Source organism: Phoca vitulina, unplaced genomic scaffold (genome assembly GCF_004348235.1).
Source record: "Phoca vitulina isolate PV1807 unplaced genomic scaffold, GSC_HSeal_1.0 scaffold33, whole genome shotgun sequence".
In the NCBI taxonomy this organism is placed as follows: Eukaryota; Metazoa; Chordata; class Mammalia; order Carnivora; family Phocidae; genus Phoca; species Phoca vitulina.
In genome coordinates this window covers 7790211-7817218 of record NW_022589736.1, presented here as the reverse complement: position 1 = coordinate 7817218, position 27008 = coordinate 7790211, and the positions used below count along the sequence as shown (strand labels likewise).

General features: G+C 45.9%; 1 protein-coding gene across 4 annotated transcripts in view; it reads right to left on the bottom strand.

Annotated features, from left to right (window-relative positions):
- The window catches only part of FBH1 (F-box DNA helicase 1), a 150729-nt gene that overhangs the window by 99299 nt on the left and 24422 nt on the right, over positions 1 to 27008 (bottom strand). For all 4 annotated transcript variants that reach the window (XR_004301967.1, XR_004301968.1, XM_032425888.1 and 1 more), the window contains 12 exons: positions 26501 to 26669; positions 25579 to 25801; positions 24823 to 24910; positions 24652 to 24738; positions 23796 to 23932; positions 21869 to 21968; positions 21653 to 21774; positions 19635 to 19710; positions 18832 to 19029; positions 18179 to 18304; positions 16428 to 16534; positions 177 to 308 (listed from right to left, as the gene is read on the bottom strand). Coding sequence is in view for 2 of the 4 variants with exons in the window: in XM_032425888.1 (XP_032281779.1) it covers positions 177 to 308; positions 16428 to 16534; positions 18179 to 18304; positions 18832 to 19029; positions 19635 to 19710; positions 21653 to 21774; positions 21869 to 21968; positions 23796 to 23932; positions 24652 to 24738; positions 24823 to 24910; positions 25579 to 25801; positions 26501 to 26669 (1565 nt within the window). In the remaining 2 variants the exon portion in view is untranslated. The remainder of the gene's footprint in view (positions 1 to 176; positions 309 to 16427; positions 16535 to 18178; positions 18305 to 18831; positions 19030 to 19634; positions 19711 to 21652; positions 21775 to 21868; positions 21969 to 23795; positions 23933 to 24651; positions 24739 to 24822; positions 24911 to 25578; positions 25802 to 26500; positions 26670 to 27008) is intronic.

The following is a 27008-nucleotide window of genomic DNA, read 5'->3' as shown; positions in this document are numbered from 1 at the left end:
AATTTATCAAGGCAAGGGGTGAAGAGCCAAGGAAAACTGAACCGGGCCCTCCAGGGAAACAGTGGTCCTGTAAGCGTCGGGCCCCAACCCAGTCTCCCAGACCACGCTCGCATATAAGAAGATGCAAACGACTTAATCAAATCCTACAGAAAGCACAACCTGCCGAGACCACATACGTAAGTGATGGGGAGCTTCTTCATGGTGAGCACGGTGTCCACGGGGATGGAATTGTTGCACTGCCCCACGCAGCAGCGCACCACTCCGGTCTTCAAGACATTACTGGTCAGCTCTGCTTGGAGGAAGTACTCCTGAGGACAGAGAGAAAGAGGGTAACAGCAACGTCTCCACCACACTCGACTTGGAAACTCCGCGAGCACCAGAGTGGGAAACGCTCTTCGGATATGGCCGAGTCCTTGCAGGAGAAAAGCACTGACTGCCCCAGCTGCCCTCGGTTTTTGTGCGTTTTCCCTGCCGGTAACATCTCCAAGACAGGATGCTTAAAGCAGTTCAGCTGGAATCTTGATAAAATGGCCAGTTTAAAAAAAAAAAAAAAAAAAGGCAAACACGTGGGCAAACACGAAATAATGGGATTTCAGGGCTGGTTCTGGATTTTTATCTCATGCTGACCTGTCCCAGAATCATTAAAAATTATTTGTATATTGGGCGCCTGGGTGGCTCAGTTGGTTAAGCAACTGCCTTCGGCTCAGGTCGTGATTCTGGAGTCCCGGGATCGAGTCCCACATTGGGCTCCCCACTCAGCGGGGAGTCTGCTTCTCCCTCTGACTCTCCCCGCTCTCATGCTCTCTCTCTCTCTCCCATTCTCTAAGTAAATAAAATCTTTAAAAAAAAAAAAATTATTTGTATATTGACTTTTCAAGCCAAGTGAGCTGAAACAGGGGCCTTAAAAGATCGGCCCACGTCAACCCAGCATGTTGCCTCCTCCCAGGCCTGAGGCTGTACGAATGAGCAAATTCTTGGCCTCTTCAAGCCTCAGCCTCCTCATCCGTAAGATGCAGACAACACAGTACCTGGTTCACTTGACTGTTGTGAAGAAGAGATACTCATACAAGCTAAGTGTATGGATGGCCCGGCACGCAGGGAACACCAAACCAAATGTTAATGACCTTCCAGACTGGAAAAGCAGTAGGGACAGGGACCAGTGTCTGGTCTGCTATGCTCTGGAGTTTAACACAGATGTGGCCGACGAGTAGAACCACAAATATCTGCTGACTAAATAATTATGATTTCCTGTTTTCTGAATTACAACGGCAAAACCTGTATCCAGTATTTGGATTGATTTGGCTTTCTCTCTTGCAGGATCTGTCTGCCTGCTACAGAAAAGAACAGAAAATATATAAACACTCGTGTTCCCACCAATGACTGAGGGACAACGAAACCAGGAAGTCCTTTCAAAACAGAATGACAGGTTTTGCCAAAATCCCCTTTACCTGTCATCTCTACCCCCTCCCCCGAGGTAGCCAGTGTTGTGAATTTGGCGTGCACCCTTTCCGACCCATCCTAAAAGGGCTTTAAGTTTACATGTATGTCCCAGAAGGCTAGGTACCATCTTACAGGTACTTATTTACATATATGTTATACTCTGAGTCTGCTTCCTATCTAGTTCATTGAAGTGCTACACAGGGTTTAATCACATCGCTCTTTTCGCATTTGATTCAGCCATTCCCTGAGTGGATACTCAGGTGGTTTCCAAATTACTGCCCACAATGTAGCAACGAACATGCTTGTACATGCTTTCCCACCCACACATGCAAGGGTTTCTGTGTTTACAAACTTTCTGAGCACGATCCACACCAAGAAATCCACTTAGCGTTACAATTCTATACACACGTACATGCATATATAAAAGGCTGAAATAACAGTTTCATAAAACAGTATTTAACCTTATGTGCAATGTAGTCTTTCTTCTTTTAGATTTTATTTCTACCTCGCTTTTTAAAAAACTTACCATAGCCCACTAAATTAGTTTCATAAATCATGAATGGACTGCAACTGACACTTGGAAAAGCATTGCTCCAAAGCACCGGTTCTCAAACACTTTGGTCTTGGGACCCCTTGACACTACTAAACATGACAGGCTCCAACATTACAGGCTCCAAAGAAGGTATCTTTACCTGAGTCTTATCTGTTAATATTTACCACATAAGAAATTTAGGCTAAGGAATTTTAAAATTATTTTTTTTATTATGTTATGTTAGTCACCATACAGTACATCATTAGTTTTTGATGTAGTGATCCATGATTCATTATTTGCATATAACAGCCAGTGCTCATTATAACACGTGCCCTCAATACCCCTCACCATGCTACCCTATTCCCCCACCCCCCTCCCCTCTGAAACCTTCAGTTTGTTTCCTAGAGTTCACAGTCTCTCATGGTTCGTCTCCCCTTCTGATCTCCCCCCCTTCAGTTTTCCCATCCTTCCCCTAATGTCCTCCATGCTACTATTCCTTATGTTCCACATATGAGTGAAACCATATGATAATTGTCTTTCTCTGCTTGACTTCTTTCACTCAGCATAATCCCCCTCCAGCTCCACCCATGTTGATGCAAAAGTTGGGTATTCAACCTTTCTGATGGCTGAGTAATATTCCAGTGTATATATGGACCACATCTTCTTTATCCATTCATCTGTTGAAGGGCATCTCGGCTCTTTCCACATTTTGGCTACTGCGGACACTGCTGCTATGAACATTGGGGTGCATATGGCCCTTCTTTTCACTACATCTGTGTCTTTGGGGTAAATACCCAGTAGTGCAATTGCTGGGTCATAGAGTAGCTCTATTTTTAAATTTTTGAGGAACCTCCACACTGTTTTCCAAAGTGGCTGTACCAACTTGCATTCCCACCAACAGTGTAAGAGGGTTCCCCTTTCTCCACAACCTCTCCAACATTTGTTGTTTCTTGCCTTGTCAATATTTGCCATTCTAACTGGTGTAAGGTGGTATCTCAATGTGGTTTTGATTTGGATTTCCCTGATGGCTAATGCTGTTGAACATTTTTTCATGTGTCTGTTAGCCATTTGTATGTCTTCTTTGGAGAAGAGTCTGTTCATGTCTTCTGCCCATTTTTTGACTTGATTATTTGTTTTTTGGGTGTTGAGTTTGAGAAGTTCTTCATAGATCTTGGATACCAGCCCTTTATCTGTAATGTCATTTGCAAAGATCTTCTCCCTATAAAACGGGTGCATCTTGCTTGGGTCATGGTTAATACTTTGGACTCTGTACATTCCTTCAACCACCCCCCAATAGAATGACTAAGAGGAGAAACCCCCAACAAAGAAAAGAATCAGAGATTATGGCCTCTGCCACAGACCTAATGGATATGGATATAAGCAAGATGTCAGAAATAGACTTCAGAGTAGCAATTATGAAGTTGATATCTAGGCTTGAGAAAAATATTAGCGACAATACAGAATCCCTAAGGGCAGAAAAGAGATCAGGCCAAACTTAAAAATGGTATGAATGAAACGCAGTCTAAACTGGATACTCTGACTGCCAGGGTAAACAAGGCAGAAGAACGAATTAGTGATCTAGAAGATAAGATGATTGAAAAGAAGGAAACCGAGGCGGCATGGGAAAAACAGCTTAAAACCCAAGAGATCAGACTGAGAGAGATGCCATGAAACGTTCCAATGTCAGAATTATTGGGATCCCTGAGGGGGTGGAGAGAGAGGCCTAGAAGATATATCTGAGCAAAAAGTAGCTGAGAACTTCCCTAACCTGGGGAAGGAAACAAGCATTCGTGTCCAAGAGGCAGAGAGGACCCCTCCCAAGATCAATGAGAACAGATCAACCCCCTGACATATAATAATACAACTCACAAATCTTAGAACTAAAATGCTTATTCTTAAGAGTAACAATTAAACCTATCACATGTTAATGTTTTTATCAAAAACAACTGTATTTCCAGAAAAAACTTAGAGAAGAGTAGCATTGTTTTACATTTTTGCAAATCTTTTTCATGTCTGGCTTAACGGAAGACAACTGCTTCTGCGTTCAGTCTGTGGTGACAACATGTCACATGGCCTCTGGAAAACTCCCCCCGTGTGCCTGTCAGAGCCTGAGAAGGGCAGAGGACTTCCTAGCGCCCTACAAACAGCACAGAGCATGTATGACACTGGCAGCCAAAGGGTTAATGGGACTCATAAACACAGCTGCAACTCTTTACCCAGGCTTTTTTCACTTGCCCTTAAATTTCTCTGAGTCTTCTTCCAGGAGGTGAATCTGAGGCTTGCCCCCAGCAAACTCTTTGCTTGCGGCACACTTGATCATAGTTGATGTCTCCGTCTTTGCTGCGCATTGCGCAGACAAGCTCAGGTTCGGCTTCAGATCCGGCGAGCCAGCCAGCCAGGCGTTCTTTGCTGAGGGCTGGTCGGCAGTGGCCCCCAGCCAGTCGCACATCTGGTGACAAGTCCAAGCAGTTGCCTTGGCTCTCTGTCCTAGGGTCCATCCCTGGGGCCCCATTCTGCCTGGGTGCAGCCAACCTTCGGGCTTAATTTAAGGAAACACTTTTGGGGTTTGATTTGGGCAGATGTCTCTTGGTGAGTACTTCCTATCTGATGGCACAAGAGCTTGTTTCTTCCTCCCATTTGGTTTGGCTCTTAGATTTCTTCCTCCTGTTCAGCTGCCTCTTAGCCTCTTAAGAAAAGCCTGGCGAGGAAGCAGTCTGGTTCATTTGGTGGAGCTCTGACTTTTAGGGAGGAACTAGAAACAAGGAAGCTGTTTGGTTCAGTCCATGAAGCACCCCCCCGCCCTGACTTCTGGGGAGGAACCAATGCTCACAGAGTTACTCCAGGCTTCGTTTGGTCTGTTTGTTGCTGTAGCTTCTGATCTCTTTGAATAAAACCAGCCATGTTCTACTTGGAAAATGGGAAATGACACTTTGACTCCCCCACATGCAGCCTTCTGGGCTATTCTCCAAAACCGGGCAATCACTTTTGGCAACACTGCTTGGCCACAATATTCATTAGACTCTGGAGAAAAATGACCAACTAACAAATCCATAAATTATATAATACCATCTTGCAATTAGGTTTTGTAAAAGGGAGATATTTGGAAGTTGGGCCTTTAAGATTTTGCATCTTGTTCGTGTATTTCTGTGTCTATGTATGTTGTAAATGCGAACAATTTTCTCTACCTCTGCCTTTTTAAAGATTTTATTTATCTATTTGAGAGAGAGTGAGCATGCGAGCATGCATGAGCGTGCATGAGTTGGGGGGGAGGCAGAGGGAGAGGGAGAAGCAGACTCCCCCACTGAGTGCGGAACCCCACATGGGGCTGGATCCCAGGACCCGGAGATCATGACCTGAGCCAAAGGCAGACGCTTAACTGACTGAAACACCCAGGTGACCCTCTAACTCTGGATGGTATTGCTAAAGGTAATTTATAAAAGAGCTCTAGTTTGTTTAAAGGCAAGCACTTGTAAAAATTGGGCATTCTAAAACTCAGAAAGATAGAGCGCCTGGGTGGCTCAGTCGGTTAAGCGTCTGCCTTCGGCTTAGGTCATGATCCCAGGGTCCTGAGATCAAGCCCCAGGTCAGGCTCCCTGCTCAGCGGGGAGACTGCTTCTCCCTCTACCCCTCCCCCCGCTCGTGATATCACTCTCTCTCACGCTCTCTGTCTCTCAAATAAATAAAATCTTTTAAAAAAATAAAATTCAGAAAGATAGAAACTAACCCAAATGTTTTTTAAGTTCATGTGACCTTGGAAAATACTTGGAATTAAAGTTAATTTAAGGTGTTTGGTTTACTGGAAATAAGGGAAACAATTCTGTAAAGCTGTAGGTGGTTTGTGAGAGGGTCTCTTTGGAAAGGGGTTTTGTGCATGGTCAGGACTAAGACTATGAAGACTCAGTATGAAAATAGTCTATCAGGGAGTGATCGACGCCTGGGAAAGGGAAGGGAGTGAAAGAGCTCAAGATCAGACAGAAGCTGCGCAGTGACTCAGGATCAACAGATACCTCAGCTCGTTCTCTGAGGAGTTCCAAAAGTTGGATTACGCTTCAGGGCACCTACAGGGGCAAAAGTCAGGGTTTGTGACCATGTCGGGGGCACGCCCTTGGCAAGGCAGCTGTCTTCAGTCAAGGCAATCCTGGACGGGACCTGAGAGCTGAGGCCTGTGGGCAGCGTTCCTACAGCTGGGAGTCCTTCATTCCTGATGAAGATTTTCAACCAATGGGAAAACTGCATGCCAACAGATCCTTGCTTAAAATCTCGCTGGTTCAGGGCGTCTGGGTGGCTCAGTCGTTAAGCGTCTGCCTTTGGCTCAGGTCATGATCCCGGGGTCCTGGGATCGAGTCACGCATCGGGCTCCCTGCTCGGCGGGAAGCCTGCTTCTCCCTCTCCCACTGCCCCTGTTCTCGCTCTCTCTCTCTCTCTCTGTTAAATAAATAAATGAAATCTTAAAAAAAAAAAAAAAATCTCGCTGGTTCTCTGTTTGCTCTTCCAGATTTGAGGCTATGATTTACAGAAATTTGGTAAAATATTCTTTTGGAAACAAATATGGAACACTTATCTTTTTCTCCCAACCTGATCCCTCCAGAATTCAGAAACTCTCCGTGACTATTCTTATTTTCATGGCAATGTATTTATTTGCGTAAGTTCAGTAAGAATTTGGTCTCCTTATGACAGAACGCAATTGGAAATAATGGTTACGTTACCAAGGCTTTGAGAGGAATGTCGTATTTGGTCAGATATGACCAGACAGTTTTAAGGAAGTAAGGATGACTTTATGGAGCCAATGAAAACCGCTGGAAAAATCGGTCTGGTATCTTGCTTACAGGGTTCCCAGCAGCCTTACCATGGGAGTAAAGAAGGTCACCTCCCAGCAGGTGCACGAACCTCAAGATATTTTGGGGACCTCAAAGAGAGGAATTCACCCAAATCTATAGGTACTGCAGGCAAAGTCTGATGGCAAGTATTTAGCTTGTCTTCTTAGCCTCAAGAGGCTGTTAAAAGTTCAATTTGAAATTCCTTATAAGTTCCAGCAAAGCAAATTTAACCAAAAAAAAAAAGCCAATCACTATTCTTGCCATGCTTATGTGAACAATTAGGTCAACTTTGTTAAAACTGGACTTATTTTACAAACAAATGAGTCTTCGTTTCGCTATCATTGAAAATGAGAGTGATTTTAGAAAAATTGTTCTAGTAACACACCTTCGTGGGTGTTAGATTCTAGTTCTGAATTAAGAGTCTTTGAGGGTCTGTTTGCCTGTTAAACTGGACTAAAGCCTTGCTGGGTGCTCGGCTACCACGAAGAGTGGCCCTTAGAAGGGGCTTTAAACCCCTGTGCTATGTTATTTGGAAGATTCTTTCTACACCTGTCATGACTGAGGAATTCCTGACAGGGCTCACGTTGGGGAGCTGGACATTCTCCGGTATGTTCGATCCATGTTTGCTTCCAGCAGGCTGATGTGCCCCACAGCTGTGCCCTTATGCCGCCTGAGTCCTGGGCGGGTGGTGCAGGCACCCATAGGACCAACGCCAGCCTCGGTAGGGCCACACGAGGTACTGCTAACCACCCCTTCTTCAGTGAAGCTACAGGGAAGGAAGCCGGGGATCCATCGCACTCGAATTACAGGATCCACAGGGTCCCTACACCCTGTCTAGCAAGGACAACCACCAAAACAACCCCGCTTGCAGCAGCGAGCCTCTGACCAACCTGAAACTACTATTTAGGAGGGTTTGTCTGAAGAAATCGGTTGATAAATACAACAAGCTACCCGGTTACAACAAGCCTCCCCTAAGGCCCTAGATAAATTGAAGTCACATACACTGTAAGAACGCATAACCAAGGTACAAAAATCTTGCTAATGCAGAATGTTGGGTTTCAACCTGGAACTGAGGAGTACTTTTTTTTTTTTTTTTTAAGATTTTTTAAGATTTTATTTATTTATTTGACAGAGAGATAGAGAGCACAAGCAGGCAGAGAGGCAGGCAGAGGGAGAGGGAGAAGCAGACTGTCCACTGAGCAGGGAGCCCAACGCAGGGCTCGATCCCAGGACCCTGGGATCATGACCTGAGCCGAAGGCAGCCGCTTAACTGACTGAGCCACCCAGGCGCCCCTGAGGAGTATTTCTAAACGAGAGCAGGTTTCCATTCCTCTAACCCCAATCTCCGCCCCATTTCAGCAGGAAGTAAGGAGGTGGGTCATCGTCCCAATTCCCTCAAGAACGAGGAATGACCAAAAGACTGGGCTTGAAACCCAGAACCAGAGGGTTAGCGGGACGACCACACGCAGCAGCGACTTGTACCCGGACCTTTTTCGTGTGCTTTTCAACTTCCGGACTCCCTTCCTTCTCACCTCCTTTCTTCCCTTCTCCTCCCAAGGCTGCCTCTTGAATAAACCCTACCTTGCTGCATCCTCATGTGTCAGTCACTGTCTCTGGGGCACATGCGGCAGATGAACCTGGGTTCAGGGACACGCACAGTATCCACTGTGAGGAGTCAGACACTAGTGCCCGGAAGGCCCCTGACCTGAAAACTGGGGCTTGCTCCAACGACACTCCTGAGCAGTGGGGCGCACGTTCTCCCACCAGTACCAGGACGATGCCCACCTCTCATCACTCTTGCCAATACCTGAAAAGGTCAAACTTTTCATTGTTACCAATCTGATTATTTTAGTTTGCATTTCCTAGACTGTGACACAGGTTTTTGTTTGTTTGTTTTTATCTATTCACTCACTGTGAGGGTTCCTTTCACTGTGAACTTCTCGTCTCTATGTCTTGCCTATAGGACTACTAGGTCGCCTGTTTCTTACAAATCCACAGTTCTTTATGACCTTGGCCAGCCCTCCGCAGTTACACCAGCTCCAGGAGGGCAGAGCTCAGGTCTGCTCGCAGCCGCACTCCCAGAACAGTGCCTAGCGCACAGCTGGCAAAACAAGCATCTCAAAGGATGTTCTTTAAAGGTTAACTAAATGTTGGCTATTATTTTATCACACTGAAGATTTACAACTTGATGTAATCAGAAATAACTGTTTAGGACTTCCCATTTTATGTCAAGATTATTAAGAAAACCTTCCTCATCCTAAAGTATTTTTATAACATTTCTAAAACTGTTTTCTTACATTTAGATCTTTATTTTTTAAGATTTTATTTATTTATTCATGAGAGACAGACAGAGGCAGAGGGAGAAGCAGGCTCCCCACTGAGCAGGGAGCCCAATGTGGGACTTGTCCTGGGATCATGACCTGAGCTAAAGGCAGACGCTTCACCGACTGAGCCACCCAGATGCCCACATTTATGTCTTTAATCCAGCTGGAATTTATTATGAGGATATAAAGAATTTCACTTGACTTTTTCTACATGGAAAGCGAACTGCCCCAACACTGTTGGCTGACGAGTACATTCCTTCCCTACCCCTCTGTAATCCCTAGCTATTACATGTGAAGCTCCCACACATCCATGGGACTTTCTGGGAACTCCCATCGATCTGTCTCTTATGCTTTCCTTAGCATCTCTTTACACTCAGTCTGAATATCCATCCACGAGTTCCCACACCATGTTCTTCCTTAAATTGGCTAGTCCTGGGCTATTGTTCTTCCATACGAATTTTAGAATCAGTTTATCCAATTCCACCAGGTTCTAAATCCTATTGGCCACTGAACATACTCTTTAGGGAGAACTTCTATCTCCCATCCATAAATAGATCTTTAAGATGCAGAGGGATCCCACTGGGCAAATGAATCATTTCATGGTCTAACAGTTTCTAAAAGCTAAAAAAAACAAAACAGACCTTTAAAATCCCAAACATCATGGGAAAATTAAGTCTTCCTACATGGACACAGTGAGAGCACAGTGCCCTGGTGGGATGAGATGACTATCCATCTGGCCCAAGGCGTGATTAAACAGCATGCGGCAGACTCTCCCACTCCCCCAAATCTTGCTGGTGGATCCAAAACTGCCTAACAGCTTCCCTCCTAGACTGTAAATTCCACGAGATCATGGAGCATATTACTTGTCTTGTTACCTCTACTCCTTAGCGCTAACTACAGTGCTTGGCTCTATAAATCTAGTTTGTCAACAGAGTGAACAGGTGAATCAATAAAGCCACCTCCACTCTTTCGTGACGTCCTGGGGGTCCACTACGTCCACGGGTATGAAGACAGTAGCTGCTGGGAAACACCATCATCCAGGGAACTGCCAAGGGGCTTACATCACACCGTCAAGTGTGGGCAGGGGGACCCATGCAGCCGTGGCAAACACTATCCAGAGGAAGAAAAACAAAACTTACTCCAAAGCTTCCTTTGAATCCCCAGCCTTCAGGAACCCAAAGGCACCTGATACCACTACCTCTGCATCCCTTCTTTAAATGTTTCCAGGCCGCTTTGGTTTTAAACGCACTGGGTCCTCACTAGCAGTAGGGTCCTCACCCACGACTTCCCGGGGGCAATCCTGTCCTCATCCCCGTTGCACAGATGAGGGCATGAGAGTTGAGAAATGAGGTCACTTATGCAAAAGATCCCAGATGTAGACCACAGCAGATGTGGGGCTCCAACCCGGGTCTAGGTCCAGAACCTGTGTTCTTACACCACCAAGCAACAGTGAGGCTCCCTCTCTCTCCTGCAATCTGTAGATACAAAGCTCCATGACAAGGAGGCACATGACAACAAAACTTCGCCATGAGTACTGCCGAATGAATGAGTGCATGCATGCCACAACCCCCATGTTCTTTCTCAGATGCCAGTTCTCCCCCCACCAATACCTCCCTCCTGGAGTCGAACGTCTAGATGACCAGAAACCGCCTCAGAGGACCCCCATACTCTCCAGTGCACCAATACAGTTACCCCGTCAGGCCACCCAGACCCTTCTCTAACCCCCTCCTCTCGGTGCAGGTACAACCCTGTGTCAGCTTTCCAGGTCAGGCCACGGAAGCACAGAGTGATGAGTGACTTGCCCACAAGGTGTCGGGCTGGGAGAACTGAGCTGTGAGCCGAGAGGCAGTCTGATCCAGGGCCTGTGGAATCCAGCCTGGCCCAGCCCCAGACCAGGACGGGGGCCACTTTCATCCAGCGGGCAAACACTTCCTGAGCACCAACGATGTGCTAGGCACCGTTCTGAGGATACACCTATGCCACTTGGATTAAGAATCTCGGACGCTGGGAGGTCGAGAAGCTGTCTGTGAGCAACAAGCGTGACTTCACAACGCTTTATTCAATAACGTAATGATTCTCTTCACTTCCTCAAAGCTTAAAGAAACAAAGGAACAAAAAGGCTTGTGGGGATTAGCTAGATTTTCTAAGGGGGACAGAGAAAAAGGAGGCTGCCTGACCTACTCTTGGTTATAGAGACCAAAGTGATTTCTCACTCTAGGTAGCAGGAACCAATGGCTCCCTTTTGTTCTAAAGCCTCGCATGCAGGGCTCCCCCGTTCATGTGCTTTCATAGTCTCTAAATTATTACCCTAGTCCCCTGCCCCAGAGCCTTCAAAATCCCTACAGCCTTCCTCTCTGAGCATAGGGGGACTTAGCCACTTCCAAAGAGGATGTCTCCCAACAGATTCATAAGTTGTGATAAAAAGCAGAAGTATTTCCTCTCACGCAAGGGCTTTCGGACCCAAACATCTGCTCACACGGATGGGCTGGCCATGTTTCCGGGGCTCCCTCAGAGCCCTTCTGGGAGCAACAGATGTTTTCGAACCCAGCCTCAGTAAGGGGGAAGTATTTCTCTCAATTCCGTATGGGGAAAAATTCATGTTCCCCATAAAATGTATGCAATAACCAACTGATGAGCTTCGACTAGCTTTAAAAAGCCCTTCCGACTCTTCCATGTAACTGGTAGGGTGGGACTCCCAGGTATACAGTCTCGGTGAAGAATTTGGCAGTATCTAGAAAAATCACATATCCATTTATCCTTTACCTAGAAATTGAAATTCTAGAACGTATTCCCCAGGACGCACTGGCAAACCAGAACATGACTCGTGCCTTGTCATGCCTCGTGGCATTATTCTTTAAGGCAAAAGACTGGAAAGAATCCAGTAGCCATCAGCGAGGGGCCACACCAATCACGATACATGGACCCAGTGAATATTCCGCAGCAGTCTCAAGGGAGGAGAAAGAACTCTATGAATTATTAACAGAGTGATCTCCATGTACATTTCTCAGTGACAAAGGGAGGTTCAGAAAGAACACTATCTAGAGAATGTTACCTTTCATGAAAAAGAATAGAAAAATTTAAACACCAAAAGAACAAAGAATCCAATCAAGAAATGGGCAGAAGACATGAACAGACATTTTTCCAAAGAAGACATCCAAATGGCCAACAGACACATGAAAAAGTGTTCAATATCGCTCGGCATCAGGGAAATCCAAATCAAAACCTCAATGAGATACCACCTCACACCAGTCAGAATGGCTAAAATTAACAAGTCAGGAAATGACAGATGTTGGCGGGGATGTGGAGAAAGGGGAACCCTCCTACACTGTTGGTGGGAATGCAAGCTGGTGCAGCCAATCTGGAAAACAGTATGGAGGTTCCTCAAAAAGTTGAAAATAGAGCTACCATATGATCCAGCAATTGCACTACTGGGTATTTACCCCAAAGATACAAAAGTAGGGACCCGAAAGGGTATGTGCACCCCGATGTTTATAGCAGCAATGTCCACAATAGCCAAACTGTGGAAAGAGCCAAGATGTCCATCAACAGATGAATGGATAAAGAAGATGTGGTATATATACACAATGGAATATTATGCAGCCATCAAAAGGAATGAGATCTTGCCATTTGCAACGACGTGGATGGAACTGGAGGGTATTATGCTGAGCGAAATAAGTCAAACAGAGAAAGACATGTATCATATGACCTCACTGATATGAGGAATTCTTAATCTCAGGAAACAAACTGAGGGTTGCTGGAGTGGGGGGCGGTGGGAGGGATGGGGTGACTGGGTGATAGACACTGGGGAGGGTATGTGCTATGGTGAGCACTGTGAATTGTGCAAGACTGTTGAATCTCAGATCTGTACCTCTGAAACAAATAATGCAATATATGTTAAGAAAGAAAAAAAGAAGAAGAAGAATGTAGCAGGAGGGGAAGAATGAAGGGGGGGAAATCGGAGGGGGAGAAGAACCATGAGAGACGATGGACTCTGAAAAACAAACTGAGGGTTCTAAAGGGGAGGGGTGTGGGAGGATGGGTTAGCCTGGTGATGGGTATTGAGGAGGGCACATTCTGCATGGAGCACTGGGTGTTATGCACAAACAATGAATCATGGAACACTATATCTAAAACTAATGATGTAATGTATGGGAATTAACATAACAATAAAAAAAAGAAGAAGAAAAAAAAGAATAGAAATATTTATACATATTTGCTAATACTTGCAAAAAGACATACCAAAGGATAAATCGAATACTAATTTTTAAAAAATAGCTATCAATGGTGGACGGAGAGAATCTGAAGGGGACAAAGACAGAACGAGACTTTTACACTTGTTACAAAGTTCTAACGTTGAAAACATAAATGTCTGATACATTCAAAAAAGATAATTAAGTCAAAAAGAAGCAAAGCAATCCTTGTAAAGACAGTAAACAGATATATCTTATTGTAATTACATTGGCGGATCTAACCACAGGGGAAAAAGAACTTACTTCAAGAGCCCTCAGGGCATGATATTCCTACCACACATCTTTAGTGGAATATAGAGAAACGGAGCTGTTAGGAAATCTTAAATTCCATTCAGTATTCTGTTTACAGGAATACTGGTACTACTTTATAACTACTATCCACAGTAGAACAGTGTAAATAAGTAATCAATAAATACTGTCAGGAACCAAGATCTATACAACTATATAGAAAAGCAAATCTAGAATGTGGAACATTCTGTAGCCTGACTCCAACACAAGAGCATTGGAAGGAAGAAGGGGTCTTAGACTGCTCTAAATTAAGAAACTTAAAAGACTTCACAACCCTGAATTTTGTTTGGACCCTGAGTTGAACAAAGCAACTCAAAAAAGGCATTTTTGAGACAATCACAAAAGTATGATTGTGGGTTGGGTAGCAGAAGCCGCATGGAATTGCTATAAATTTTATAAGCTATGATAATGGCACTGTAATTATGGGGAAAAAAGGTCCATTTTTTTTTTTAGAGATACATACTCCAGTTATATATAGGTATGATTTGTATGTAGTAATTCATTACTTTCTTGACTTTTAAATATCTCAGAATTTTCCTAAGTTAAAGTTAAAAAAAATCCTATTTAACCCACATCGTGAAGTGGTATTACGGGTCTATAATACTTCCTGCTACAATGTGACAACTTGGTTCTGTGATAAACCCAAGCACCGGTGCAGCACTATTTCTAGGAGAAAACCACACTATCCGTTCTAAAACTACTTACGATCAAAGTTTATACAAAAACTCCTGTTATAGGTAGAGATTATTTGTACATACAAATTGTTAGAGTTGACCTTTAAAACAACTTTGAAATGCATGGATCTACTTATACACAGATTTCTTAAAAGTATGATGCTGTAAATGTATTTTCTCTTCCTTATGGTATTCCTTTCTCTAGCTTACTTTATCCTAAGAATACCACATATAATACAGCTAACATACAAAATATGTGTTAATCGACTGTTTATGTGATCAGTGAGGCTTCTGGTCAACAGTAGGCTATTAGTTAAGTTTGGGGGGAGTCAAAAGTTACACACAGATTTTCAACTGAGTGGGGTATGGGCGGGGATTTCTCTCTAAACCATGGGGCCAAATCCAGACCAGTCCCTGTTGCTGTCAATAAAGTTTTATTGGGACACAGCCACACTCACGCATTAATGACTTGCTTGCGGCTGCTCCGTGCCCTCACGGCAGAATCGAGCTGATGCAACAAGAGATCACATGGCCTGCAAAGCCTAAGATATTTACTGTCTGGCCCTTTCAAGAAAAAGCGTGCAAAGCTCTGCTCTAAGTCCTCTCTGGAAACCGCTGGGCGACCCAGGTGCCAGGAAGGACATGGCCAAACAAAGGGGCCCTGGCTCTGCGATCTGACACATGAGCCGTCACCCATGGCATGGCCCCGGTGAAGCAAAGCTGCTTGGAGAAACATGCAGCTGATTTCAAATTCCAGAAACATTCTTATGGCCAGATGGGCCCGTCTGGGAGAAGCTCAGAAGAAAAAAGTGCTACCAACACACAAGGTAGTCTGTCTTATGCAAGAAGCTTTTGCTGTTGTGACGGGACCTGGAGTGTTGGTCCACAAAGCTTCCCCCTGGAAGGCTCTCACACCATCTTCCTCAAATATGTGAAGAGAAATCCTGTCTGTTGTCTTGTTTACCATCCATCTCTGCACCTGGAAGGGGGGCTGGGGGAGGGCAGGCGTTCTCTGGCCGCCATGTCACCTCCAGTGCCTAGAAACAGGCACTATTCAGTTCTGACGTCAGGGTTCTGCATCACGGCCACTGAACAGCGCCAGGAGTTCCACACCGGTTACTAAACAATGATTACTGCCCCACACCACCGCCCCGCCCCGAGGTTCAAAGCTGTTGATGTCACTGCTCAGACTCCACAGCTCCTGATATTCTCACCTGCCTGAAGGAACATGAAATATGGTGCTTCGGCTGCACAAAATCTTTTCTGTTCACCAGACAGCAACAGAAGAAAGAGTAACTTTTACACTTAAGTTTTAGGTTTTGGCTTAAGTATTTTCGGTTCAGGGAAAGATGGACCAAGTAACCACTGGGAGCTCAGATTTCTGTTCCTGTTTCCTGTTGCTGGTGTTTCCCCAAGAGTGCTCAGCATAAAATGAGCAAGGGAGAAATTAAGAAACATATGAACAGTGGCTATTTTAAAAATTAAAACTGAATCAGGAAAGAACTGAGAAGAGAACCCACATTTCTGTCTCTTTGATTACAACATTTCCTGCACTAGCCATGAGTCCCAAGAGAAGCCCTTCTCTTCCAGCCCAGGATCCTGAACCAAAGGCCTTTGAAGGCCACAGGTTGATCCCTTATTCATCCACCATTTGCATTGACATGGATGGAACTGGAGGAGGGGATTATGCTGAGTGAAGTAAGTCAAGCAGAGAAAGACAAGTATCATATGGTTTCACTCACATGTGGAACATAAGGAATAGCATGGAGGACCACAGGGGGAGGGAGAAATCTGAAGGGGGGAGAAATCAGAGAGGGAGACGAACCATGAGAGACTCTGGACCCCAGGAAACAAACTGAGGGTTTCAGAGAGGAAGAGGGTGAGGGGAGGGGGTGGCAGGGGGTTGGGTATTGAGGAGGGCATGTGATGTGATGAGCACTGGGTGTTATACGTAACTAATGAATCACTGAACATCAAAACATCAAAAACTAATGATGTACTATACAGTGGCTAACTGAACATATAAAAAAATAAATAAAATAAAAAAACCCCAGTAAACTCTGAATGTTGCCAAATTAGCTTGTGTTACTGGCTCCTCTTACCCCAGCTAAAGTCAAAATGTTCTCCAAGGATTTGGTCATGATGAGACGCTTCTTGGCACGGGTTACTGCAACATACAGTAAATTCCATTCATCCTCAGAAAACGACTCTAAAGAAAGTGAAGGGAAGAAAGGTATTAGCTCAAAAGCCTGCTTACAAAATGTGTGTTCTCCTCTACGCGTTCACTGCCCCCCCCCCACCACCCCCACCAAGAAAACCACTCAAGACTTGCTGGCTGTACACACCAACTTCTCCTACAAGCACCAACTCCAAAAACAAACAAAACCCTAACAGACCAGTGGCACAAAATACTGAGTTTTAACCTGTGCTGCTACTGGTAAATCCCAGGAGCCTGTTCACAGGTCATTCAACACCCATGAGGTTCTCATTCATCCTCCCAGGTCTCTTCACGACAGCTGTGTGGGACTGCTGGGGAAACTGAGGCTCACAGAGGCCAAGTCACTTGGACACATGGGCCAAGGCTGAGCAAGGGCCCAGGAGCCAAACCCAAGGCTACTTGTCTCCAAAGTCCACGTTCTTCCCTTTTCCTGACACTGTCTCTCTCTCTCTCTTTGGAAATGTCTTGGGCTGTCACACGACAAGGAGAGAAGAAACACACATCCAAGGCTCTACCGCGTCCCTGAAGCCTGTCCCCTGACAGTCACCACACGGCGCAGCACAATGGTGACAACGCGGCACCGAGCAGCTCATCCGTGAACACACTGAAAGCTTTAAATGGGCAGATTGTATGCTATGTGAATTAGACCTTGATAAAACTGTTCTAAGACAAAAAACAAAAAAAATATGCGAACATGCATTGGCCAGCAAGGGAAAAAAAAAAAGTGGTAGTATATTAAATAAACTTTTCTTCCCCAATATGGAGCCACTGTTGCGGCTCCCGTGCCCCACTGTGCTCTAATTTACCTTCAGCAGCACACCTTTTTGTAATGTTACGGATATATTCATCAGAGACCAGGAGTTTTTACCATTTCTACTTTCAGCCTGCCAATGTACACTATGCCCCAAATTCTGAGCCCACAGTTAACAGAACGTTTGTTTGTTTCACATGGTTTAATTCTAAGATTTAAAACCAAAATAACCACACGGATGCTCAGAAGATAACAACTTGCCTTGAGTATAAATTTATATAAAAGCAAACAAATGATACAAAGTGCTTACTTTTTTATGATTTCCTGGCCTCTTTAGTAAAAAGGAGATTTAATTTTAAAAAACAACACTTTGGGGACGCCTGGGTGGCTCAGTCGGTTAAACGTCCAACTCTTGATTTCGGCTCAGGTCACGACCTCAGGGTCCTGGGATCGAGCCCCGTGTCAGGTGCCGTGCTCAGCAGGGAGTCTGCTTGAGATTCTGGCCCTCCGCCGCTCCCCCACTCGCACACGCACACAGGCTCCCTGTCTCTCTCTCTCTCAAACAAACAAATGAAATCTTAAAAACAACATTTTGGAGAGCAGGTAAATTGCTTCAAAGCTTTTATGGGGCTGGGCAGCCGATATCTGATGGTGGCACAGCCCCAGCTGGGGGCTAAAACAGGCCGACCCTAAGCACGACCACCCTACTCACAGCCCTGAGACAGGTGGGCCTGGAGGACTCGTTTTTCTCAAACACACGGTATAACAATAAAAAACCGAGATCTAGGAGGTGTTTTGTTTCTCTTCTAGAGGCACAGCACCCAACAGAAAGCAAGGCAAGCAAGGGAAGCACCGCAGGTGGGCGGCGCGCAGACGCTCCTCACCGACTCTGAAGTGGGGCAGCTGCGCGAGGTTGTGCCTGGCACAAGGCACTTTCACAAAATCATCCAACACATGCACGGTGTCAAACTCCAAGCCTTTGGCTTTGTGCACAGTGCCTAAGATGTACTCTGGAAAAGAGAGCACACAGTTAGATGGGGGCTTGGCAGGGAAAGGCAGGAGAGAGGAAGAGACAAGTGTGCCCTTCCTGCCATGCTCCTAAAACTAACAGCGCTTCCACGACCCTTCCTTACCCGCATGTCGCTTGGTGTGGGGGGCGGGGGGGCGGGCAAGAAACAACAGTCGAGAGAGAGAGAGAGAGAAAGATGGAAAGATGGGGAAGTAGCAAATTCAGCACAGGCGGGTTAGTACGTCAGAATCACGTTCCAGAGTCCGCAGGGACTTGCCCAGCCCCTGCAGTCTGTAGGCAAAGGGACAGAGCCAAGAGAGCACTGAGTCGCTTGCCCAGAGTCGCACCCAGTGGCAGACCCCACGACAGAAGGGCCCCTAAGGAAGAGTGGCAGCTCTGCTCCCCTTCCCCCCCAGGCTCCCCAGGAGTGTTGCAGAGCCCCGTCGGGCCCCCCTGGAGATCCCTGCAGGAAGAGGACCATCCGACCGCCCTCCTGCTGGGAGATGAAGAACCCACTGTTCTCCTCACCTGCAAAGTCCAGGTCTTCTATGTGGCACTTCTCTATCCTCTGCACCAGTTCTGGAATCCGGATGTTATACTTCTCAACGACTGCAATCTTGGCTTCTAGCTCCTTGTCCTCGGCTGCAGTCACATACCTCTTGAAGCCACTGAAGCCTTCTTTGTGCACCCATCTTCTAATAAACTTGTCTTTAATAATGAGGTTCTCTAAGGAGAACACACATTCGGGTTAATATGACAGGGCTCCACTAAACTCCAGCGGCAGCAGCTCCACATTCCTAGCCAACAGCAGTGCAAGCCTGGGAGATCCGGGTTCTAGTCCCGACTGCATCACTAACCTGCTGTGTGACCCTGGGCAAGTCAGAAAGGACCTGTGCTTTAGCCTCTCCGTCTCCAAACTGAGGCTCAAGGGCCCAACCCTTGACATCCTTACCTACTTCACAGGGATGTGAAATAGCGCAGTGTGGAAAAGAAATATGCCACAGGATGTTAGAAATGACCATCTGGGGCCCATGCAGAGGTTTCGGTGGGTAAAGGTGCCCAGGCAGACAGAAAGATGGTGAGGGAAGACAGCCTAAGGGACCGACAATAGGAAGAAATTCAGCCTCCTGAGAGAAGGGTCTGGAAAGAGCTCTCAGTACCTCTGCACCAGGAGGCCTCGGGCATCCCACTCTTGATGGGAAGAGAGCCACACTAGCTCCACCCTTCTCCAGGAGGAAAATACGAATGCTGACTCAGAGCAAGCCTAGCCTTCTCCCGTCCCTCGTCACTGGAGTGCTTCCGTCCACTGCACCGGCCAGGAGGGTACTCACGTTTCTTCCGTTCTTCCTCCGGCTGAAGAAGGATCCAAATATCAATGATTCTGTCCAATCCAAAGGATTTAATCCCCTGAAAAAGTTTTTTGGTGGGATTTTTGGTTTTTTGCTGTTTTCCGTTTTGTTTTGTTATTGTTGTTATTTTAACAAAACAAAGTAAAGCAAACGTAGAGATGGGATTTTGAAATGAGATGTTTTCTTGGAAACGGATCTCAAATCGCACCCAAAGCAAACAGACAGCAGGGAACTTCATCAAGCACAAAAGCACTAGGCTATCACAAAGCCTGAGCACTCAGGATTCTCAAATGCTAAGTCCTGGCTGCTACCTCAAACTCTTCCTCTGTTTAAAAAGAAAAGGAAGGCGCCTGGGTGGCTCAGTCGTTAAGTGTCTGCCTTCGGCTCAGGTCATGATCCCAGGGTCCTGAGATCGAGTCCCGCATCGGGCTCCCTGCCTGGCAGGAAGCCTGTTTCTCCCTCTGCCACTCCCCCTGCTTGTGTTCCTGCTCTCGCTGTCTCTGTCTCTGTCAAATAAATGAATAAAATCTTTAAAAAAAGAAAAAAAGAAAAAAGAAAAAGAAAAGGAGGGGAGAGGGAGGCAAGAATCAGCTGCATGCTGCTTTCTGGTCCAAAAGGGGGAACCAAAACCATCTACCTTCCAGAAACAGAAAAATGGCCACGATGGAGGCTACGAGGACACCTGAACAGGACGTGTGGAGTCCTGTTCTAGAAGGATGTGTGATGTATGTTCTAGAAGGTTAGCTCCTGCAGGAGGGGGCCTGCCTGTGTTAGAGTGTAGCCCATTCTACCTAGAAGCATGTACTGAGCACTGCCCGGGACCACGGCACCACACTCCAAGGATCTGTCCTCATTTGGCGAAGGGACACGTAAACCGTTAACATAAAACAGAGACTGAAATAAGCCAGCGTGTATTATAGCTGGAAAGCAGATGTGATCACGAGTGCAGACACATGCTTCAGACGACACGTGGGCGTGACGGAAGGACCACAACGCCTACTGTCTGCCACGTCCGGCGTGGGCCACAGTCCAAGAGTGCTATTTTCTTACAATGACAAAAATGTCCAAATTACACTATAACTACTAGATGAATTACTACAGTCATTAATGGAACAATGTGAAAGAAAAGATGCTTAAGTATTGAGTAAAAAAATGCACACGTTTGTATGTACGCTATAATTGCAATTATGTAGAAATGTGTGTCTATAAAGACAAAGACATAAATAGCAAAAGGGAAAATTATTATCTGAAATACTGAGATTTAGGGTGATTTTTTTCCCCTCTTAATTTCCAAAACTTCTGTAACGTGGCTATCTAATCTTTATCCATAAAAAAGAGAAAACTCAGCACATCTCCTGATTATGATTCACTGAGTGTATTTATTGAGTGCCCACATAGTAAGCCCTCAGAAAACACTGTTTTTCACAAAAGGAGTGAATGTCTTTTAGTCCTATCGCTTTGTCTTGAAGAATTAGAAATGTCATACACGTGTCGCGTCATCCTAACTTCCCCGTGAACCAGGTAAAGGAAAGGCATGATTTTTGTCTTAGAGATGGAGAGAATGAGGCACACGAAGTTGTGACTTGCCGCAAGCCACACAAAGTTAGTGACAGAACCAGAGCTAGAACCCAAGTATGCACACCCTCTCCGTGGAGCCCGCTCACACTTCCCGGCTGTGTTGGCAGCTCCCTGTTCTTACGCTAACGAACACCACACACCACAACACTCGCAGGTAGCCAGTGGGCAGCCTCGTTGGCAGGGCCAAAGATGAGAAGGGCGTTAGTGTTTTAAAGAGTGGAAGAAAGGATCCTCAGTCCTTACTGGGTCTTTATAGGAACATCTGGCCTACATCATCAGAACAGCCCGGGGCAAAGACTTGAGTCATGGCGCAGATGGTGCCTCAAACCCCAGATGCTTGCTTGTGTAATAATCCTAATGAAGCCAAATATTTTCATTGGCTAGGCTTGTGCAGGAAGCAGTCAACGGAAATGTACTCTCACCCCAATCAGATGTATCCTCGCAGGGACTTCTCCTTCGGTCACCCGCACAGCCTCATCAAACACGTTGGCATTGGTCCGGGACAACAGGGCCACTTGGCCTTTGGCATCACCTCTAATGCCACCTTTTGGGAGAGAGCACAAACTCTGTGGCAAAACCAAATAAACAGGAAAACTAATTTTTGGAACAAATAAATGAAGACTAACTGAAAGCCTTACTCTGATGGTTTCCTCCAACCAAAGTCTTTTTCCTTACTCGCTTGCAGACATCCAAGATAGTAGCTCCCACATACGCTATTTCCACGCCAAACCTGAAACTCTGTGGGAAAACGACAAAACAAACGGAGTCAACAACCCCTCCCTGAAGTAGGTTAGCACATTTCTGTCCCCGTGAGTCCCGGCCTAGCCAAACCCAACTGTTGATTCCTAACTCATAAACCCACTCACAATCAAATGATCACTGACTTGACTTCTAAGCTTTCAGAACTGCAGCTTCCATCCTGAAACCTTCAGGTTACTATCTTCCTTTACGCCTTGCCCCCAAATCCAAATCTGGGCAATTCTCCCACCACGGGACCTAGACTATTTTTCTCACCACTGCTACCAGCCCAGCTCAGCAACCTGAACCCCATGCCTCCCCCACTTGGTCTCTCCCTCCCACGGCCAGATGCGTCTCTATGCCTCTGTCAGATGACTCTTGCCCGCAAACCTTCATCAGGCCACAACCTTGCTACAAAACAGGAAGAAGGTGATGCGTGCACTCTGAACAGCCCTCACAGCCCAGACAGCCTTGTTTCCCTTCCATTCCCCAAGACCAATGGAAAACTTCTCTTTTAATCAAATCTACCCTTCCTTCCAAATCAACGCAAATGAAAAAGCGTAAATTATACAAAGACTGAGGGAGGGCCAGGGGGTTTCTCCCCTCGCCTCAGAGACTCCCTCAACATTAATTTAAAACAGCCGCCCCACACAGCCAGCCCCAAGCACCTTCACTTCCTGAGCATTCCCTGCGCTCCCCGCCTTGGCGCAGGGCAAAACAGTCTCCTACCCTTCAAAACACAGCCCCATACCCTACTTCCTTGATCACTGCGGCTGGAAAAACACCAAACTCATGGTACTTATTGCCCTTTTCCATGCACTTATGACTTAAAGTAATAAACTACGATGTGCTTTGGTGAACATCAGTAATACTTAGGAAAACACGAGACTTTCGACAAATAGTACTTTGTTGCTACAGGACCATTCTGAGTGAGCCATAACCCAAAACATAAAATAAAATAACCATGAGTCCACGCTGATATAAACAAACGATTGAGTAAGTGGGAAAGAAGATAAAAATCTTCTTTGCAGAGGAATTCTCAATAATTTATGTAGATACCCCGACAGCCTCCCACAGACAGGTACTGGAAAAGGGAGGATCGTGACAGCTTTCTCAGACAGCCGAGGACGCCAGGAGTTGTCACGCTCACGGTGGCAGACACAAGTTTTCCAGATTTTTATTTCACTTGAAAGCAAGAATTTTATCTTGGGCAACAAACATTTGTCGGTTGTCTTCCTTGAAGTCACAGCTCACTTGCTTCATTTCTGAGAGAATGCCAAAGGCCCGAGTCTGTCAGCTGCTCTTTCAAGGACGGACAGCAACGACAAACACATCCAGCTGAGCTCACAGCTCAATCCCAAGAGTGCTCTCGGTCAGACAGCCAACACACGTCCACGTGCAGAAGCGCTTTATTCACACCTGCCGCTTGCTCGCACACAGTACTAGAGACACACCCAAGGGCCAGCAGTCCATCCAGTCTGCTGTCACACCAGGGCGTTCCGGAGGGAACCGCTTTTGTTTGTTTGACTCTGAGTGCGTCGCAAGAAGAGCACAATGATTGCCAGCACCATGTGGTGACACCGCCTTGGCTCACGGGCAGGCATCAGCAGTGCAAATGTGAACACAGGGACAATGGCCCACGCGAGCGTTGTGAACACAGTTTTGACTTTGCAGACCCCCTGAGAGCCACAGAGAACCACTGCTTAGAAGGAAGGATCTGCTACGTACTGGGCGCCTGGCACAGGGTAACCACGGGAAAGCGAGGGTGGGGAACCACAATGCTTGCTTCTACAGTTCTGGGCACTGGGAAGCAGAGAGAGCTCTTACCTGTGTGAGATAGAAGACGTGCGTGTGAGGGACTGTAAACAGAGCATTGACTGCACCACGGAAGGTATAGATCTGTTGATGTGGGTCCCCTACAAAGATTTTCCCACATGGCTGAGACAGAACTATGTTCATGATAGCTGCAACCAATAAGAGGGACAGTAAGAGAGCTGAAGGAATGCCAACTCACAGAGCAAAAAGAAACCATATTTACGACAGAAAGATGAAAACGCTTCATGAAACAAAGCCAGGGCATGCTGGACAACAGAGTTGTCTTTCCCTGCAGAATATGCAGGCAATGCAAAGAAACAACTGTATAATGGACAAGAGAAACCATTTCTAAGCCTAGGAATGCAGATTATTTTTAGTCCCGGATAAATGATGGAGTCTAAAAAAAAAAAAACCACATAAGCAAATAAAAAATGAGGCAAATTGTCTTCTCTAACATTGTAACTCAAAGCTCAAAAATGACCCCACAAAGGCACGCTATTTTCTATCAGCCACTTGAAAAACACACAACACAAACTGTCCGCTCTAAGTTGACTAGCTTTTCCTACTCAGCATGAGTCTAGGTCCCAATCGCCTGACGACCTATGCTTAGTCAACGTTTTAAGAATAACCGAAGCAAAACATTTACAGAAAAATAAATTCGCCTTGAGTGGTAGGGGGGGCGGTAAAGGACAACTGCTGAAATCCAAAGTGAAATAATAAAGGATTTCTGTGTGACTAAATGACCATTTGCTCCTCTTCTTTATGACAAATAAGAATAATCAACTTATTTCACACGTATGTCCTCTTACATAATCACGATGTTGTTTCTATGTGTTTGAGACTACTGATGTCCTGAATAGTTTATCACCTGGGGTACAGTCCTGGGCCTCATCCACAAAGATGGCGTCAAAAGAGGCAAGCAAAGGCTTGCTCAGCTGCCAGAGTTTCAAATAGCCTAAAAGAAGGGGGCAGTAAGAGTCAGAACTCGCAAGCAGAGCAGTCACATTTAACAGGTATCAAGACGTGGGAACTGGCATACCATCATGAGTCATTTGGTAAGCCTCTTCTTTGCATTCCCCCAACTTCCGCATGTTGTCCCAGAGTCGGCTGGCTTCAAGGACACCGTTCTAGAAAGCAAGTGATATGGCAAGTCATAGTTTAAGACCCTGGAAAAGACATCTCCTGAAATCACTTTCATTCTCACATACAGAGGTCCGAACGAAGGCACCATCAAAGCACAGTGAGGGGCAGTGCCCCCCTAACCTTCCTCTGCCTCCATGACAGCCTTTGAACAATGTCAAGTGCAGAGATGAGTAAGAAGGGGCCATCCCAAGCCCAGTGATAAAGCATCGCTCAAAGAGTACAAGATCTGGGGTGGTTGGGGAGGGGGGAAGAGCACAAGATATGATGAACCAGATAAGGCTGGATTCGTTCTCTAGATTTATGACTGACCACTAAGTCATACAAAGAATGGCCAATGATTGAAAAGACGAGAAAAATCAGAAAAGAGATTCCTTATCTTTAGATTCTATATCCTGCAGACCCAATGACAAGCTCCTACAAACCTTGGGTAGAAGGAACCTCATCTGTTGAATTAAGAGGACCAGTGTGCAGATTAAGTCACATGTCTGAGTCCTCTTCACAGAAAATACTACACCTCACGGCTACCACAGGCCTGGGAGTCAGACTGCCTGCTAGCAGTTTTGAAGAAATGAAAGACAAGCAGAACAGTGTATCATGTCGGCTCTTCTCATTTATCCTTGATCCCTGACACCGAAGATATTTAGATACTCACCAGCTTCTCACTCTGTTCAACCATGACTCTCTGTCCTTGGCTGTTCTTACACCAGATAGGCACGTGATCAATAGTCAGCTCCTCGTCGGCCGAGGCAAAGAAGTTTTCTAAAGTCTTACATACTAGCTTGGCCCTTATGAATCCACCTTTCCCTTCAGCGAGGACAGAATTGACCATGAAGGGGGTCAACTTGAAGAGATTCAATTTCTTCTTTAATTGGTACCTGTAATACACATCCCAAATGAACAATATTTGACTGTTACCACTGCAATATGGTATTTAAGTGTCTCCCCCCACTCCAACCCCCTTCCCTACAGTGATACCACCTGGCCACCTTAAATGTCACAATAGGTTAAGGGTAAACAAAAGCCAGAGAAGTTGAACAAGGTCCATGCAAGATTTGAAATGGCTTCATCCAGCTTTCAGGAATTCTCAGATAATAACCCAGAAGATGAAGTGGCTCACGGCAGATGCCATTACGCCATGGTGTGGACTAGATTCCAAGAGGTCCCTAAGGGGACACTCGAGTTCCCTGAAGCTCTCCCATCCAAGGGAATGCTAGTTCAGAGGCCCCAGGAAGCCCGGACGAGCGCCCATCAGCTGAGTGTCCCCCCACCACCTCATCCAAGGGAAGCCTATCCATCAGACTGGTGAGAGCCTGCACTCCAGACCAGTCATTTGGACTTTCTGTGCCTCAGAGAAATGAGAACGTTCACCTCAGTAAGACACTATTATTTGCAAACAACATATTTTTACAGGTTAAGGTGCAAATCACTAAATATCTTTCTATTTCCTGCCTATAAGTGGAGCTGAAAGCATTCCATTTTCTCAGTGTTGCTGTGTCTAAGTTCATATGTAATCATGATAATCACAATGGGAAAACCAGGAATTAGACAACGATGGTGGTAGCGCCAATGCTCACTTCCGCCCGACGTGTCCATAGGCCATGGAATGAAAGGTTTTGCAGATGACATTGCTGGGGAAGACTCGCTCGGCCTGCTTTGCGATGCTCTTGTTGAATGTCACATACAGAAACCTGCTCTCAGACCACTTCTCAGCATACTTGACCAGGGTAGAGGTCTTCCCGGTGCCTGGGGAAGCCAAGAGGAAAGGAGGTGACCCTCTGACCAGGAAAAACTGTTCCAAAGGATGCCCTAATCAGGTCTTATCCATGCTTATCCTGCCTCTTGCTTGAGACCAGACCGTGACAAGTTTTTCAATCCTGGTAAGGCGTAGTGAAAAGAGCGGCAGATTCTAAGCCAGATTAACCTGGGCTGGGATCGTGGCTCCTGGTTCTAGCTGAGCAGTGAAGGACGAGCCACTCGACTTCACTGACCATCAGTGTACTCCTCAGCCATGCGTGGGTAATGCTGACCTTGTAGGGTCTGGCAGGATAAAGGCAATCATCAGGTACCCAGCAGAGGGACTCA